A 13,484-nucleotide genomic window follows, 5' to 3' on the forward strand; every position below is an offset into this window, starting at 1 on the left:
CTGCAGGCAAAGAAATCCAATACGGTGTGGAAACAAGGGTTAACTGCCACTTTGTCCTCTCAGACGCACTTTGTATCAAAGTAATTAAAAATAATGCAGTGTTGCCCTGCACTGGTAAAACTGCTGTGTTTGCTTCAGAAAGACAACTATAGTTTATATAAATAAGCTGCTGTGTAACCATGGGGGCAGCCATTCAAGCTGGAAAAAAAGGCTCAGGTTACATAGAACATAACAGATAAACACCATTGTATTGGAAAAAGCTTATCTGTTATCCGATACGTGACCTGTGCCCTTTTTTCCAGCTTGAATGGCTACACAGCAGCTTGTTTATATAAACTATAGTAGTCTGTCTGAAGCAAACACACAGCTTTTACCAGTGCATACTAACAATATATTATATGTTAATTACTTTAAAACTCTTTTTTGGTGTGACTGTTCCTTTAAGAACCCCATACTTTAGTCCATTACAATATATCTAATTAATACAATACCACCCCCCAGTGGTCACACCCAAAACTGCAGATTTCTCTATTTGTACAGAAAAAAGGGCTCATTTGTTCTTGCCAGCAGTTCCTTGTAACCTGATAGCTTTGCAGGATCACAGTGTTCTTATGTATGTTGCCCATGTCCTGCTGCTGCATGCTTTACCATATACTCACAGGAACATTTTAGCAAATCTAAGCAAATTTACTCCATTCATCTGTACAGGCAAATTTGTTTTTGGAAGATTTTTTTGCAGAATATTGTGAAAAATGTTCTGTTTGCTAAACCTGTCCCTCCTTGTAGTTGCAGAAGTCACTATCATAGAGAGAGAGAGAAGTGCCCTGAGAACACACAACACTGAATGACTTTGAAATCCTGCTTGTTTAATATGAAAACAATGAAAAACATTTAAACAGAACACTGAATGACTGAGAACTACATACTGTGTGTAACACAATGAGGATCCCTCACACTTAGGGTTGCCAACTTTTCTGGAAAAAAATACCGGCCTTCCTATATATTTATCTTTTTTCCCTATTAATAACATTGGGATCAGTGACCAGCTCCATGTTGTAGCTCCCACCCTTCCCAGCTATAGTCAGGTGATCCCACTGGTGTCTAATAAAAGGGCAGCCAAGTTTGGGAGTTTTACTTTGAAAGCAGCAAGTAAGTTGCAGGTAAAACTTAGTCCCTGTGTAAAATGTATAATGAAGCAATAGAATTCTTAATGAATCAGATGAAAATTGAGTGTAGGACTGGCCAGATATGGGATGACTTTGACGAAGTTGGCCAGCTTAAATATATTGCAATATATGGACAAACAATCCCTGTGTTGTTTAAAGGGTAAAGCATTTTTTAGTAGCAGTATGCACAAAATGTCTCTGTCTTAAATATATTGATAATGGGTTGAGTGCAGAGGACTCTTGTATTTGTCTATATGTATTTTGTGGTCACACCCCCGTCTAATGGTTTTAAAAATGAGTGGTGAGCACAACTTTTCCTGTTTGTTAACATTGGGATCAAGCATCATTCTTACTGGCAAGGCCAGGTGCAACCCTACTCACACTATCACCTGCCCACACTGCTCACAGCAACAGAAACAAAAAAGGAAAGTTGTAGAAACATCTGCGATACTTTGCTTTAATATATCACATGGGAATATCAGATTTTAAAACTACTTATTGAATGGTTAAATCTGCATGCCAATGCAATATGTTAAAGAGCAAAGTACATTGATACAAACCACTTACCCGTGGGACATCAGACCATGAGATACTATGTTAATAGTGAGATATGAACTGCTTGATGGCAACTGAACTTTCTCACTGTGTTCCCCGGAGTTTCATACAGTCTCACACAGGAGGGTGACCATGGTCTGTATTTTCAATGTATTCTGTTCATACCTTTGGTCCATTCTGTGTAGCAGAGTCTTCCTGAATGTGAAAGTAAGTACCTAAATCAACCAGCTGAACGAGGAATTAGAAGGTGATGGGCTTTTGACTTCCCTTTAGACATAGAAATAACAGCAATCCTCCATCTCTCTCTCCATCATAAGATAAAAAAGTAAATATTTATACAGCCCTCCTATGTTAGTGCAGATAATAAGGGAGGAGATTTACTGATTTTGAAGGGCCACATATTTGGCCAGAAATACAAAGGTGGCAGTGGCACTTGACTTTCATGTAGATTTCTATTCTAAGCTTCTGGCTCAGGTTACTACTTGCTCTTCATATGCAGCCTAGGAAGACCAGACAGTCATACTGAAAGGAGAACTAACACCCCCCCAATAAGAAAAGCCCCTACTTAATACCCTAGATATTCTCCCTCCCTGCATAGTTTATTAACCCTGAAAGTGTCCCGAATACATTGCTCCCGTATCGCTCCAGAGTAAGCGAAGCGGAGCTCATGGGCGCCATCTTCCGGATCTTTTTTCATCTGTAAGGAGCGCAGTATTGGCACATGCGCACTTGGCGAAGCCTTCCAGTTTGTAGCAACTGCGCATGCGCCAAAAGTGCTGTGAATTGCCGAAGGAAAGGATGAGGAAAATACCAAATATATGAAAGATGGTGCCCCCCTTATTGGGAGGGGTTTAGTTTTCCTTTAAGTGCGTGTTGTCTCCTCCATGAAGGGATTAGCAGGTCACATACATAGAGGCATCCTCGATGTATCCTCAGAAACCATATACATTTGTTTATTCAAACCTAGAAACTTGAATGTCAATGCTAAAGAGCTAATATACATTTTAATAACACGATTACAAGAACTACTTAAAGAACCTTGTTGTAAGGGGTGTGATTTGATTCTATGTGATGTTTTATTCTTTTTAAGTAACAATGTAAGCTTATGCAACACAGGCTGTGACTTGTCCTGTGTATGTTTTACACCGCTAATATCCTAATGTGCAACCTGCCATTTAGCTCGGGTAGAACAAAAATGTTTTTTACTTAAAGGGATCATGTCATCGGAAAACATGTTTTTTTCAAAACGCATCAGTTAATAGTGCTACTCCAGCAGAATTCTGCACTGAAATCCATTTCTCAAAAGAGCAAACAGATTTTTTTTATATTCAATTTTGAAATCTGACATGGGGCTAGACATATTGTCAATTTCCCAGCTGCCCCTGGTCATGTGACTTGTTCCTGCACTTTAGGAGAGAAATGCTTTCTGGTAGGCTGCTGTTTTTCCTTCTCAATGTAACTGAATGTGTCTCAGTGAGACATGGGATTTTACTATTGAGTGTTGTTCTTAGACAGTGATCCCCAACCAGTAGCTCGCGAGCAACATGTTGCTCACCAACCCCTTGGATGTTGCTCCCAGGCCTCTAAGGAGGTGCTTATTTTTTAATTCCAGGCTTGGAGGCAAGTTTTGGTTGCATAAAAATCATGTGTACTGCCAAAAAGAGTCTCCTGTAGGCTGACAATCCTCATAGGTGCTACCAAATAGCCAATCAAGAGACTTATTTGGCTATCCCAAGAAGTGTTTGCATACCTGTGTTGCTCCCCAACTCTTTTTATTTTTGAATGTGGCTCATGGGTAAAAAAGGTTGGGGAACCCTGTTCTTAGATATACCTAACAGCTGTAATCTTGTGTTAGGGAGCTGCTATCTGGTTACATTCGCATTGTTCTTTTGTTTGGCTGCTGGGGGGAAAAAGGGAGGGGGGGTGATATCACTCCAACTTGCAGTACAGCAGTAAAGAGTGATTGAAGTTTATCAGAGCACAAGTCACATGACTTGGGGCAGCTGGGAAATTTGACAATATGTCTAGCCCCACGTCACATTTCAAAATTGAATATAAAAAAAGTGTTTGCTCCTTTGAGAAATGGATTTCAGTGCAAAATTCTGCTGGAGCAGCACTATTAACGGATTCATTTTGAAAAAAATGTTTTTTCCCCATGACAGTATCCCTTTAAAGGAGAAGGAAAGCTACAGAGGCATTTTATTGCCAATAGATTAGCTGCAATAGTGCAAGCTAGAATACTATATTTATTCTGTAGAATGTTTTACCATACCTAAGAAAAAGGTCTAGAAATTCTATGTTTGTTTAGAACAGGAGCTGCAGTATTAACGTGGTGTGACATCACTTCCTGCCTGAGTCTCTCCCTGCTCTGGGCTCAGATTACAGTAGAGAAGGGGGGGAGGAGCAAACTGAGCATGCTCTTGCCCAGGGCAATTAGGTTTAAGCTGAAGGCAGGAAGTCTGATACAGAAGCCCATGTGTACACAATAGAAGGAAAGAAATGCAGTGTTTCTTTTGACAGGGGACTCAGAGCAACATTACTTTGGGGGTTTACTGGTATATTTAGATGGACCTTTCTGATAAGGCTTACTTAGTTTTAACCTTTCCTTCTCCTTTAAAGGATCAGTAACATAATAAAATTAAATTGTTATAAAGTAATACAAAAATATAACGCAGTGTTGCCCTGCACTGGTAAAACTGGTGTGTTTGCTTCAAAAACACTACTATTATTTATAAAAAATAAGCTGCTGTTTAGCCATGGGGCAGCCATTCAAATGAGAAAAGGCTCAAATTACACAGCAGATAAACTCTGTAGAACATAATGGTATTATCTGTGATTTAATCTGTACCATATAGCCTTTTTTCAATATCTGCCATTGCTACACAGCAGCTTGTTTATATGAACTATAGTAGTGTTTCTGAAGCAAACTGATCAGTTTTACCAGTGCAGGGCAACACTTTATTATATTTTCATTACTTTAAAACACTTTCATTTTATGGTGTTACTGTTCCTTTAAGCAGGAAGCATCTCTTGATGCTGACCTGCTCAATATGACAGGAGGAATAGAACTGAGCAGGGAAATTTCAGAAGATACTTATTGCTTTAATGAATGTAGCTTTTTTAAAAATATAAATGCAGTGTAAATGGCAAAGGTTGTCAGGAGAGCAATTTTCATTGATATATGGAGACAAGTCCTCTTTAATTCACATGTAAACGCAGTTTCTGAAATATCTGTTACCCCCGATAATCAGACAAGAGAGCAAAACTGGACAGTGACTTAGGCAGAGTAACAAGGGCTTTAGGGAAGGAGAAAGATGGGCACAATGAAAGATTTGTATCACAGACAAAATGAGAATTAAATGGATAAAATAATGAATAATGGTTATTGTATGCATGACAACTGGAGATCTTGCATCAAAGCCGACAGTTTCTTACCAACACCAAGGCTCTCTGTGTTTGAGATAAAGTTGGCAAGATGTCTCCAGCTAGAGAGCCGAGTCCCCCAGAGCTGCTGACAGCTGTTGGGCTATTTTCACCCTGAGCAAACATTCCTGCGCGCCCCTGTGCCAGCATGTATTTAGTGACAACTGCTGTAAGAACACTACATTACTCATACTGTAAATGTGGGTAATACTGACTTCTGTCATTTTACTGCTACCAGATTAACCATCTAAGTAAAACTTGGGGTGGGGGCGTTTAGTTTCAGTTGGAAGTCCTATATGGAGTCGGACAGACCGTTCCTTTTTTGTAAATTTGGGCCCAGGATATTATGCTGACGCGCCCACCCCCCCACGCTTATCCGACTGATACGGACACCCTGTTGAATTTGCTGTGGAGCCCAGTAACATCTAGTTATGCCACTGCTCCTAATGGGTGTATATCAACATTCACTTGGCTACTGCCAATGCCCTACTCGTCTCCCTGCTCCAAAAACTGTACAGCGCTTGTACCAATAATGCAATCTTGCTTGCTGTATGGTCATCCACTGTGTAATACAATAATAAAGTATTGCCTCTAAAACATTCATTTACTGTGATTGGTCGCCAGGTAGTGCATGCTGATGGACAACTCAGAAATAGTAATTAACAGCAGTCATCAGAAACAGCCTAAAATCTGATGGCCGCTATTGTTCAGTTACAGACAGAAGACAATTCTAATCTGGCACTGGCAAGCTTGAATACAATGCGTTTGGTCATTAGACTGCAGTGGAGAAAAAAAAAATGCTTGTTCCCTTTTTTTGGTGACAATAACCAAAGCAGTTCTTCATTACAAGTGCCTTTAATTCCTAGGAGGCTTAGGGTAGATCATTTTAGTGTACAGAATTGTTCCAGTGCTAAATTCAATTGCAAAACAGACTAGAAAAAAAAGGCAGTTTAATTCTTCTCCTGGTTTGCATTGTTATGTGGGTACCTCCAGCACTGAAGAGGTTACATAGTAAAAGGGGGATGATCTTTAAAATCTGAAATATTTATGCAGAAGGAGTGTATCCAGCTTTGAAGTTTCTCGTATACCCTGCAGGTGTCTATATAACTTTATATATATATATTTATATATTTGTGTTATGTCCACCACGGGAAATAATACTGGTAGTTTTAGTATAGTGAAAGTGTGCTCCTTCTTCCATGACAGATAAGATTGCCTTTCATAACCAGAGGGCGCTATGGAGGAAGCACTCACTAAATCCTCCTCAGCTGGTACAGTGAAGGCTCTGTTTTCAGGGTAGTAAATGTCAGTGTGTGGGACAGACATTTAGCTCTCTTCTTCTCTCAAGGCTGATGGTAGAAATTTGTACTGCTGCTGGCGAATCTGTGCTAGCTTTTTCCGGGCTTCCTCCAGCTCTCTTTCCTTCTTAAGCATCTCTTCTTGAGCGGCTATGATCTATGCAATATAAATAAAATACAAAATGGTCCTTAAAGGAACAGTTCAGTGTAAAAATAAAAACTGGGTATAAAATAGATAGATTGTGCAAAATGAAAGATGTTTCTAATACAGTTAGTTAGCCAAAAATGTAATGTATAAAGGTTGGAGTGACTGGATGTCTGATATAATTGCCAGAACACTACTACTTACTTCTTTTCAGCTCTCTAACTCTGAGTTAGTCAGCGACTTTAAAGGAATACTGTCATGGGAAAAATATTTTTTTCTCAAAATGAATCAGTTAATAGTGCTGCTCTAGCAGAATTCTGCACTGAAATCCATTTCTCAAAAGAGCAAACAGATTTTTTTATATTCAATTTTGAAATCTGACATGGGGCTATATTGTCAATTTACCAGCTGCCCTAAGTCATGTGACTTGTGCTCTGATAAACTTCAATCACTCTTTACTGCTGTACTGCAAGTTGGAGTGATATCACCCCCCTCCCTTTCCCCCCCCCCTCCAGCAGCCAAACAAAAGAACAATGGGAAGGTAACCAGATAGCAGCTCCCTAACACAAGATAACAACTGCCTGGTAGATCTAAGAACAACACTCAATAGTAAAAACCCATGTCCCACTGAGACACATTCAGTTACATTGAGAAGGAAAAACAGCAGCCTGCCAGAAAGCATTTCTCTCCTAAAGTGCAGGCACAAGTCACATGACTGGGGGCAGCTGGGAAATTGACAAAATGTCTAGCCCCATGTCAGATTTCAAAATTTGAATATAAAAAAATCTGTTTGCTCTTTTGAGAAATGGATTTCAGTGCAGAATTCTGCTGGAGCAGCACTATTAACTGATGCGTTTTGAAAAAAACATGTTTTCCCATGGCAGTATCCCTTTAAGGGGGGACACATAGGGCATAACTGTTCAGTGAGCTTGCAATTGATCTTTAGCATTCAGCTCAGATTCAAAAGCAAACAGTTATGACCCATGTGGCCCCCTAAAGTCCCTGCTTGGTTACTACCTGGTAACCAATCAGTGGAAACCAAGAGAGCTGCAAAGCAGGAAGTAGTGTTCTGGCTATTATGTTAGACATCTAGCCAATTAAGCCTTTATACATTACATTTTTGGCTAACTACTATATATTGAAAACATGTTTTATGTTGCACAGTCTATCTATTTAGCCAGTTTTTATATTTATACTGAACAATTCCTTTAAGGCAGCAAGAGAATATTTTTAGCCACACAACATAATGTACTACAATTAAAGATAAGACAATAGACTTTAAAAGGGGGTATTACTGCCCCTTTATATTGTACATGTGTCATTGCAACCCCTGTTGGTTTGTTAGAAATGGCAATTAATATCCCTTGTGTGCCACGACCATATGAGTTGTACTGACCTGTGCAATTCCTCCAACAAACTTTGTCTTCACCACTACATCATCATCTTCAGCTTTTGTGAAAGCCGCCTTCTGCGCTGCACGGACAAGGTTATCAGAGGCGCGTTTCACAGCATTACCTGCCGCCTGAACAAAGGAAAGGTGAGAGGAAAAGCAGAGGGAGATCGGAGACAAAAGATAAGGGGGGAGCGAAAGATGTTGAAAATAAGTTAGAGAGAGTGGGGACAAAATAAAAAAAAGTTGTTTTTGAAAGTGCAGAAGGAAAATAATATCCATTAATTTAAGATGAGAACTGTGAGACCTTAATGAATGAACTATCCCAAATACATTGTGAGCTTTGCTACAAATAATTAGGATTTTTTTCTTTGCTATAAACTTATCTGTAGCATAATTTTGGTTATATTATAGTCCATGTGCTTGCGGTTAGCCTAAATCCCTAACACTTTTCTGATCCCCCTAAACCTGCCGCTGCACCTCAGTGTTCTTGCTACCTGGAGTCTCCTCATGGCCTCAGAGTCCTGGTCAGCTTTCACCTTGCAGGCCACCAGGAGCTGAGCGGTGGAGGCTGCCACTTGCTTGGCAGAGGAGATGAGTTTCTCCTCACTGGCATGGCCTTGCACAGAGGCGTTGGCCGATTCGCACAGGTTGCTGGTTGCCGCAGCCACCATTCTGGCCTAGGAAAAGTCAGATTGGATATATTTAAAAAACGAAAAACCTTCAGAATTAGAGGGACGCCAACTCCAGACTGAATCATACATCAGTGCAAACTACTGTACAGTGATATTTGCCTTGAGTGTCTGTGGTTTCATTTGGTTCCAAAGCTTACAATCTAACTGGAAAGTTAGGTGAGTGTTAGAAACAAGGCAGTGTACCGCGAGTGATGATTGTGAAAATGTTCAATGGAAACCATTAGATGTTTTTGACTGTTAAGCAAGTAAATTGGCTGGTGAGTAATGCAAATGGTGTTAGATCTAGTTGGTAAGGGCAGTGTGTGCAGCTGATGAAAGCTAAATGCCATGAAAACAAAATGCAGCTGGTGTAAGTGCTCAGTCTTAGTTACCATTGGAGTAGGCTTTGAAAAAAATAGACATAATAATAAAAAAAAAAAAATCAAAAGAGCAGGAATGTAAGATCATAGCATATCATTGGGTACAATGCACTGATGTTGAATGTGAGGAGCTCATACATTTAGTCAGGAAAAAGAATTTGGTGCAAAACAAAAACAAAATTCCAGAGAAAGAATCTAATGAAGACATTACTCACAGCAGAAATAAGCCCCTGGGACCACTGACCATCATCTGCTGCATTGGCTGCAATTGCTCCAACCTACAATGAAACCAAAATATTCTGCAATTATTTAATACACCTTAAGAAATGTAAAGAACATATACTGTACACAAGTCCATATTGTTCAAACCTTTGTGAACCCTATAATATTTGATGTAGGTTTGTTTAGGCAGTGAGGAACATGATGTATAGGACAAATCATATGTACTCACCAGTATATAATAAAAAAACAGAAAAAAAAACACAGCAGGGTCTGGCTGACTCCAATGAGTGGAAGAAAGAAGGTCCTTTTAAATTTACTCCACATCATCCAGTTCCATGTTGAGAACATCATGAAGTAGAGAGAGCCTTACCAAAAAGAGACGCCTACCCTATTGATGTTTGTTTATTATTATTTAACCCTGTTCCACAACATTTTCATTGCCTATCAAGTTTAAGTGGCAGCTGCAAAAAGGCTTCCGCAGCCATTACAGTAAAGTAATATCTAGTAGTTGTGCCAAATGTGCCGCTAAACAGCTTTAGACATCCAATGCCAGTTGGGGATTTTCCTGGTATTTAGTGTACACTAGTCATGCAGACACTCTTTGGATATGATCCAGCTCAGGATAAAGCAGCAAAATACCAAATGCTAAGAGGAGATTAACCCATATCCCCTGCCTGTGATTCTAATAACAAGGTCAGAGGGAAGGCAATTTTTGCACGTGCTCAAATTACATATTGTCATTCCACTGATGCCAAGTATGGCTGCTGATCTTACCTTGGCACTCATACAGAGTAATGAGCATCAGGGAAGAGTGAAGTATAGTAATAGGAGTATCTTGTTGAGAAGTAACTACACGACTGATCCACAGTAGTCTATTAGAAAGTGTATTTAAGGTGAAGGGCACATGCAGATGTCAAAAGGCCAAATAAGATTTAAAATAGAATATGTTTAAGAAGAAAAAGTGATTATGAAGGGAAACAGGCATAATGGGTCTCTTACAAGCGGGATTAAACCTGCATGTTTATTGGTGCAAGCCATGTAACATTTCGTTGGACGAAAGGGCTTGCCCGAAATGTTACATCGCAGGGTCAGTCCCGCTTACAAGAGACCCGTTGTGCTGGTTCCCTTCGTAATTGTTGTTCATTAGAGGGTGCCGATCCCTCTCCAGATACTGAGCACCGGGGGAGAACACATATTCAAAGGCCACAGTGAGTAATCCTAAGAGGAAAAGGAGTCCAATACAAGAGTGTTTAGAGATCTCTAAACACAAAGAGAGTAAAACTGTATGTTAGTATTAGTGTCTTCTTTGCTACGACCCTTTGTTTAAGGCTAATCTACCAATTACATACTGTGTGTACTTTGTTACAAATGTCAAACATTCTGGAATTGATGGAATTGATCAGATTGTGATTGATTATAATGTTTCTGGATGTAAATGTAAAATCAATAAATACATATTTGAAAGACAGTAGATAGGAACTGTATTGTAAGTGGCAGTGTTGAAGATGAACATTTGAGAACAAATAAAGGTATGTACAGAATAATAGAAAATCCTGTATTTACAGGATGCAGAGAGAAAAGACAGTCCAAGCCTATGTAAGCTTCTGCAGTTTTCTGGTATTAAAGTTGCACCATTCCCTGCCCACGGAGATAAACTGCCCCCTGAGATAAACTGCCCCCTGCAGAATTCTTACCTTGCCTTGTGCCACAAGCTCTCTCTGTGCGGCTGAAGCTGATTTTACCAGGGCACTTGTAGCAGCGGCAATTGATTTAGCTGCCTCCAGGATCTGCTCCTCAAAGTCCAGTGTCTCATCTGCTTGCTGGAATTAACATAATAATGAGGGTGAAGAGAGGAAAGTGGCCCATAACAATTTTCATCAATGGCTACAAATGCCCTACTAAATATTTATTTTCACTGCTGGGACTGCTGAACAGGAGAGGTGATTGCTAACATGTCTTACCAGGGTAGTAGATGTATTAGGTAGGTCAGACAGTTTCACAAGACATATATGTTTGATATACACCTGGATAAATGAATAAACCAATATAAAAAACATAGGTACAAGGAGGCCAATAAATCATGCAAAGAAGCTATAAGGCAAGCTAAAATTGCTATAGAAAAGGATATTGCAGCAAGCAGTAAAAAAAATCCCAAATTATTTTTTAAATATGTCAATAGTAAAAAAATGAAGCAGGAAGGGGTGGGACCCTTACTATCAGAGGGGGATCAGCTGGTTGATGAAAACAAAATAAAAGCGCAGATTCTGAACTCGTATTTTTCATCTGTTTAGACAAATGAAGAACCAGTAAGTGAAGGTTTCCTTCTTAACACTCCCAATTCTAGTAATACAACTAATGATGCATGGTTCACACAAGAAGAAATTCAAAAGAGACTTGAACAGGTTAAGATTAACAAAGGTCCAGGGCCAGATGGTATTCATCCCAGGGTAATTAGCGAGCTTAGCTCTGTGATTGCCAAACCTCTTTACTTAATTTTTCAGGATTCATTGAGATCTGGTATTGTGCCAAGAGACTGGCGAATTGCTAATGTGGTGCCTCTATTCAAAAAAGGATCCCGTTCTCAGCCTCAAAACTATAGGCCAGTTAGTCTGACGTCAGTATTAGGAAAGCTTTTCGAAGGGTTAATAAAGGATAAGATACTGGACTTCATAGCAAATCATAATACTATGAGTTTGTGCCAGCATGGTTTTATGCGTAATAGATCTTGCCAGACTAACTTAATTTCTTTTTACGAGAATGTAAGTAGAGACCTCGATTCTGGGATGGCAGTGGATGTGATTTACTTAGACTTTGCTAAAGCATTTGATACAGTGCCACACAAAAGGTTACTGGTTAAATTAAGGAATGTTGGCCTGGAACATAGTATTTGTACCTGGATAGCGAACTGGCTAAAAGATAGACTACAAAGAGTGGTGGTAAATGGAACATTTTCTAATTGGACCAGTGTTGATAGTGGAGTACCGCAGGGCTCTGTACTAGGTCCCTTGCTTTTCAACTTGTTTATTAATGACCTGGAGGTGGGCATTGAAAGTACTGTTTCTATTTTTGCAGATGATACTAAATTGTGCAGAACTATAGGTTCCATGCAGGATGCTGCCACTTTGCAAAGTGATCTGTCTAAACTGGAAAACTGGGCAGCAAACTGGAAAATGAGGTTCAATGTTGATAAATGCAAGGTTATGCACTTTGGCAAAAATAATATAAATGCAAGTTATACACTAAATGGCAATGTGTTGGGAGTTTCCTTAAATGAAAAGGATCTAGGGGTCTTTGTAGATAACACGTTGTCTAATTCTGGGCAGTGTCATTCTGTGGCTACTAAAGCAAATAAAGTTCTGTCTTGCATAAAAAAGGGCATTAACTCAAGGGATGAAAACATAATTATGCCTCTTTATAGGTCCCTGGTAAGGCCTCATCTGGAGTATGCAGTTCAGTTTTGGACTCCAGTCCTTAAGAGGGATATAAATGAGCTGGAGAGAGTGCAGAGACGTGCAACTAAATTGGTTAGAGGGACGGAAGACTTAAATTATGAGGGTAGACTGTCAAGGTTGGGGTTGTTTTCTCTGGAAAAAAGGCGCTTGCGAGGGGACATGATTACACTTTACAAGTACATTAGAGGACATTATAGACAAATGGCAGGGGACCTTTTTACCCATAAAGTGGATCACCGTACCAGAGGCCACCCCTTTAGACTAGAAGAAAAGAACTTTCATTTGAAGCAACGTAGAGGGTTCTTCACAGTCAGGACAGTGAGGTTGTGGAATGCACTGCCGGGTGATGTTGTGATGGCTGATTCAGTTAATGCCTTTAAGAATGGCTTGGATGATTTTTTGGACAGACATAATATTAAAGGCTATTGTGATACTAAACTCTATAGTTAATATAGGTATGGGTATATAGAATTTTAATTAAAAGTAGGGAGGGGTGTGTGTATGGATGCTGGGTTTTCATTTGGAGGGGTTGAACTTGATGGACTTTGTCTTTTTTCAACCCAATTTAACTATGTAACTATGTAACTATGTAACTATATATCAGCCAAAGGCTGCAGGAGAGGGTTCATTGACCGATATCAATTACAAAAGTGAAATGGAACGGACGGGCTAAAATCTTAAATAATATGATGTTCCTCCAATCTTGTATTAAGCATACACCACATAATTATTGTGGACACATTGCAACCTATTATATCCCTGTTTAGCATGGAGAGTTA

At 39.5% G+C, this 13,484-nt stretch overlaps 1 protein-coding gene across 3 annotated transcripts in view; it reads right to left on the reverse strand.

The window, feature by feature from the left end:
* Window positions 1-5,983: 5,983 nt before the first annotated feature.
* Window positions 5,984-13,484, reverse strand: part of LOC108711290 (talin-2) — a 118,237-nt gene continuing 110,736 nt past the window's right edge. For 2 of the 3 annotated variants that reach the window (XM_018252882.2, XM_041586664.1), the window contains 5 exons: window positions 10,948-11,073; window positions 9,247-9,309; window positions 8,475-8,657; window positions 7,984-8,109; window positions 5,984-6,599 (listed from right to left, as the gene is read on the reverse strand). In XM_018252882.2, coding sequence (XP_018108371.1) covers window positions 6,471-6,599; window positions 7,984-8,109; window positions 8,475-8,657; window positions 9,247-9,309; window positions 10,948-11,073 — 627 coding nt within the window. In that variant the 3' untranslated portion in view covers window positions 5,984-6,470. The remainder of the gene's footprint in view (window positions 6,600-7,983; window positions 8,110-8,474; window positions 8,658-9,246; window positions 9,310-10,947; window positions 11,074-13,484) is intronic. The other variant, XM_041586665.1, reaches the window with a different exon arrangement.

Source organism: Xenopus laevis, chromosome 3L (genome assembly GCF_017654675.1).
Source record: "Xenopus laevis strain J_2021 chromosome 3L, Xenopus_laevis_v10.1, whole genome shotgun sequence".
Lineage (NCBI taxonomy): Eukaryota > Metazoa > Chordata > Amphibia > Anura > Pipidae > Xenopus > Xenopus laevis.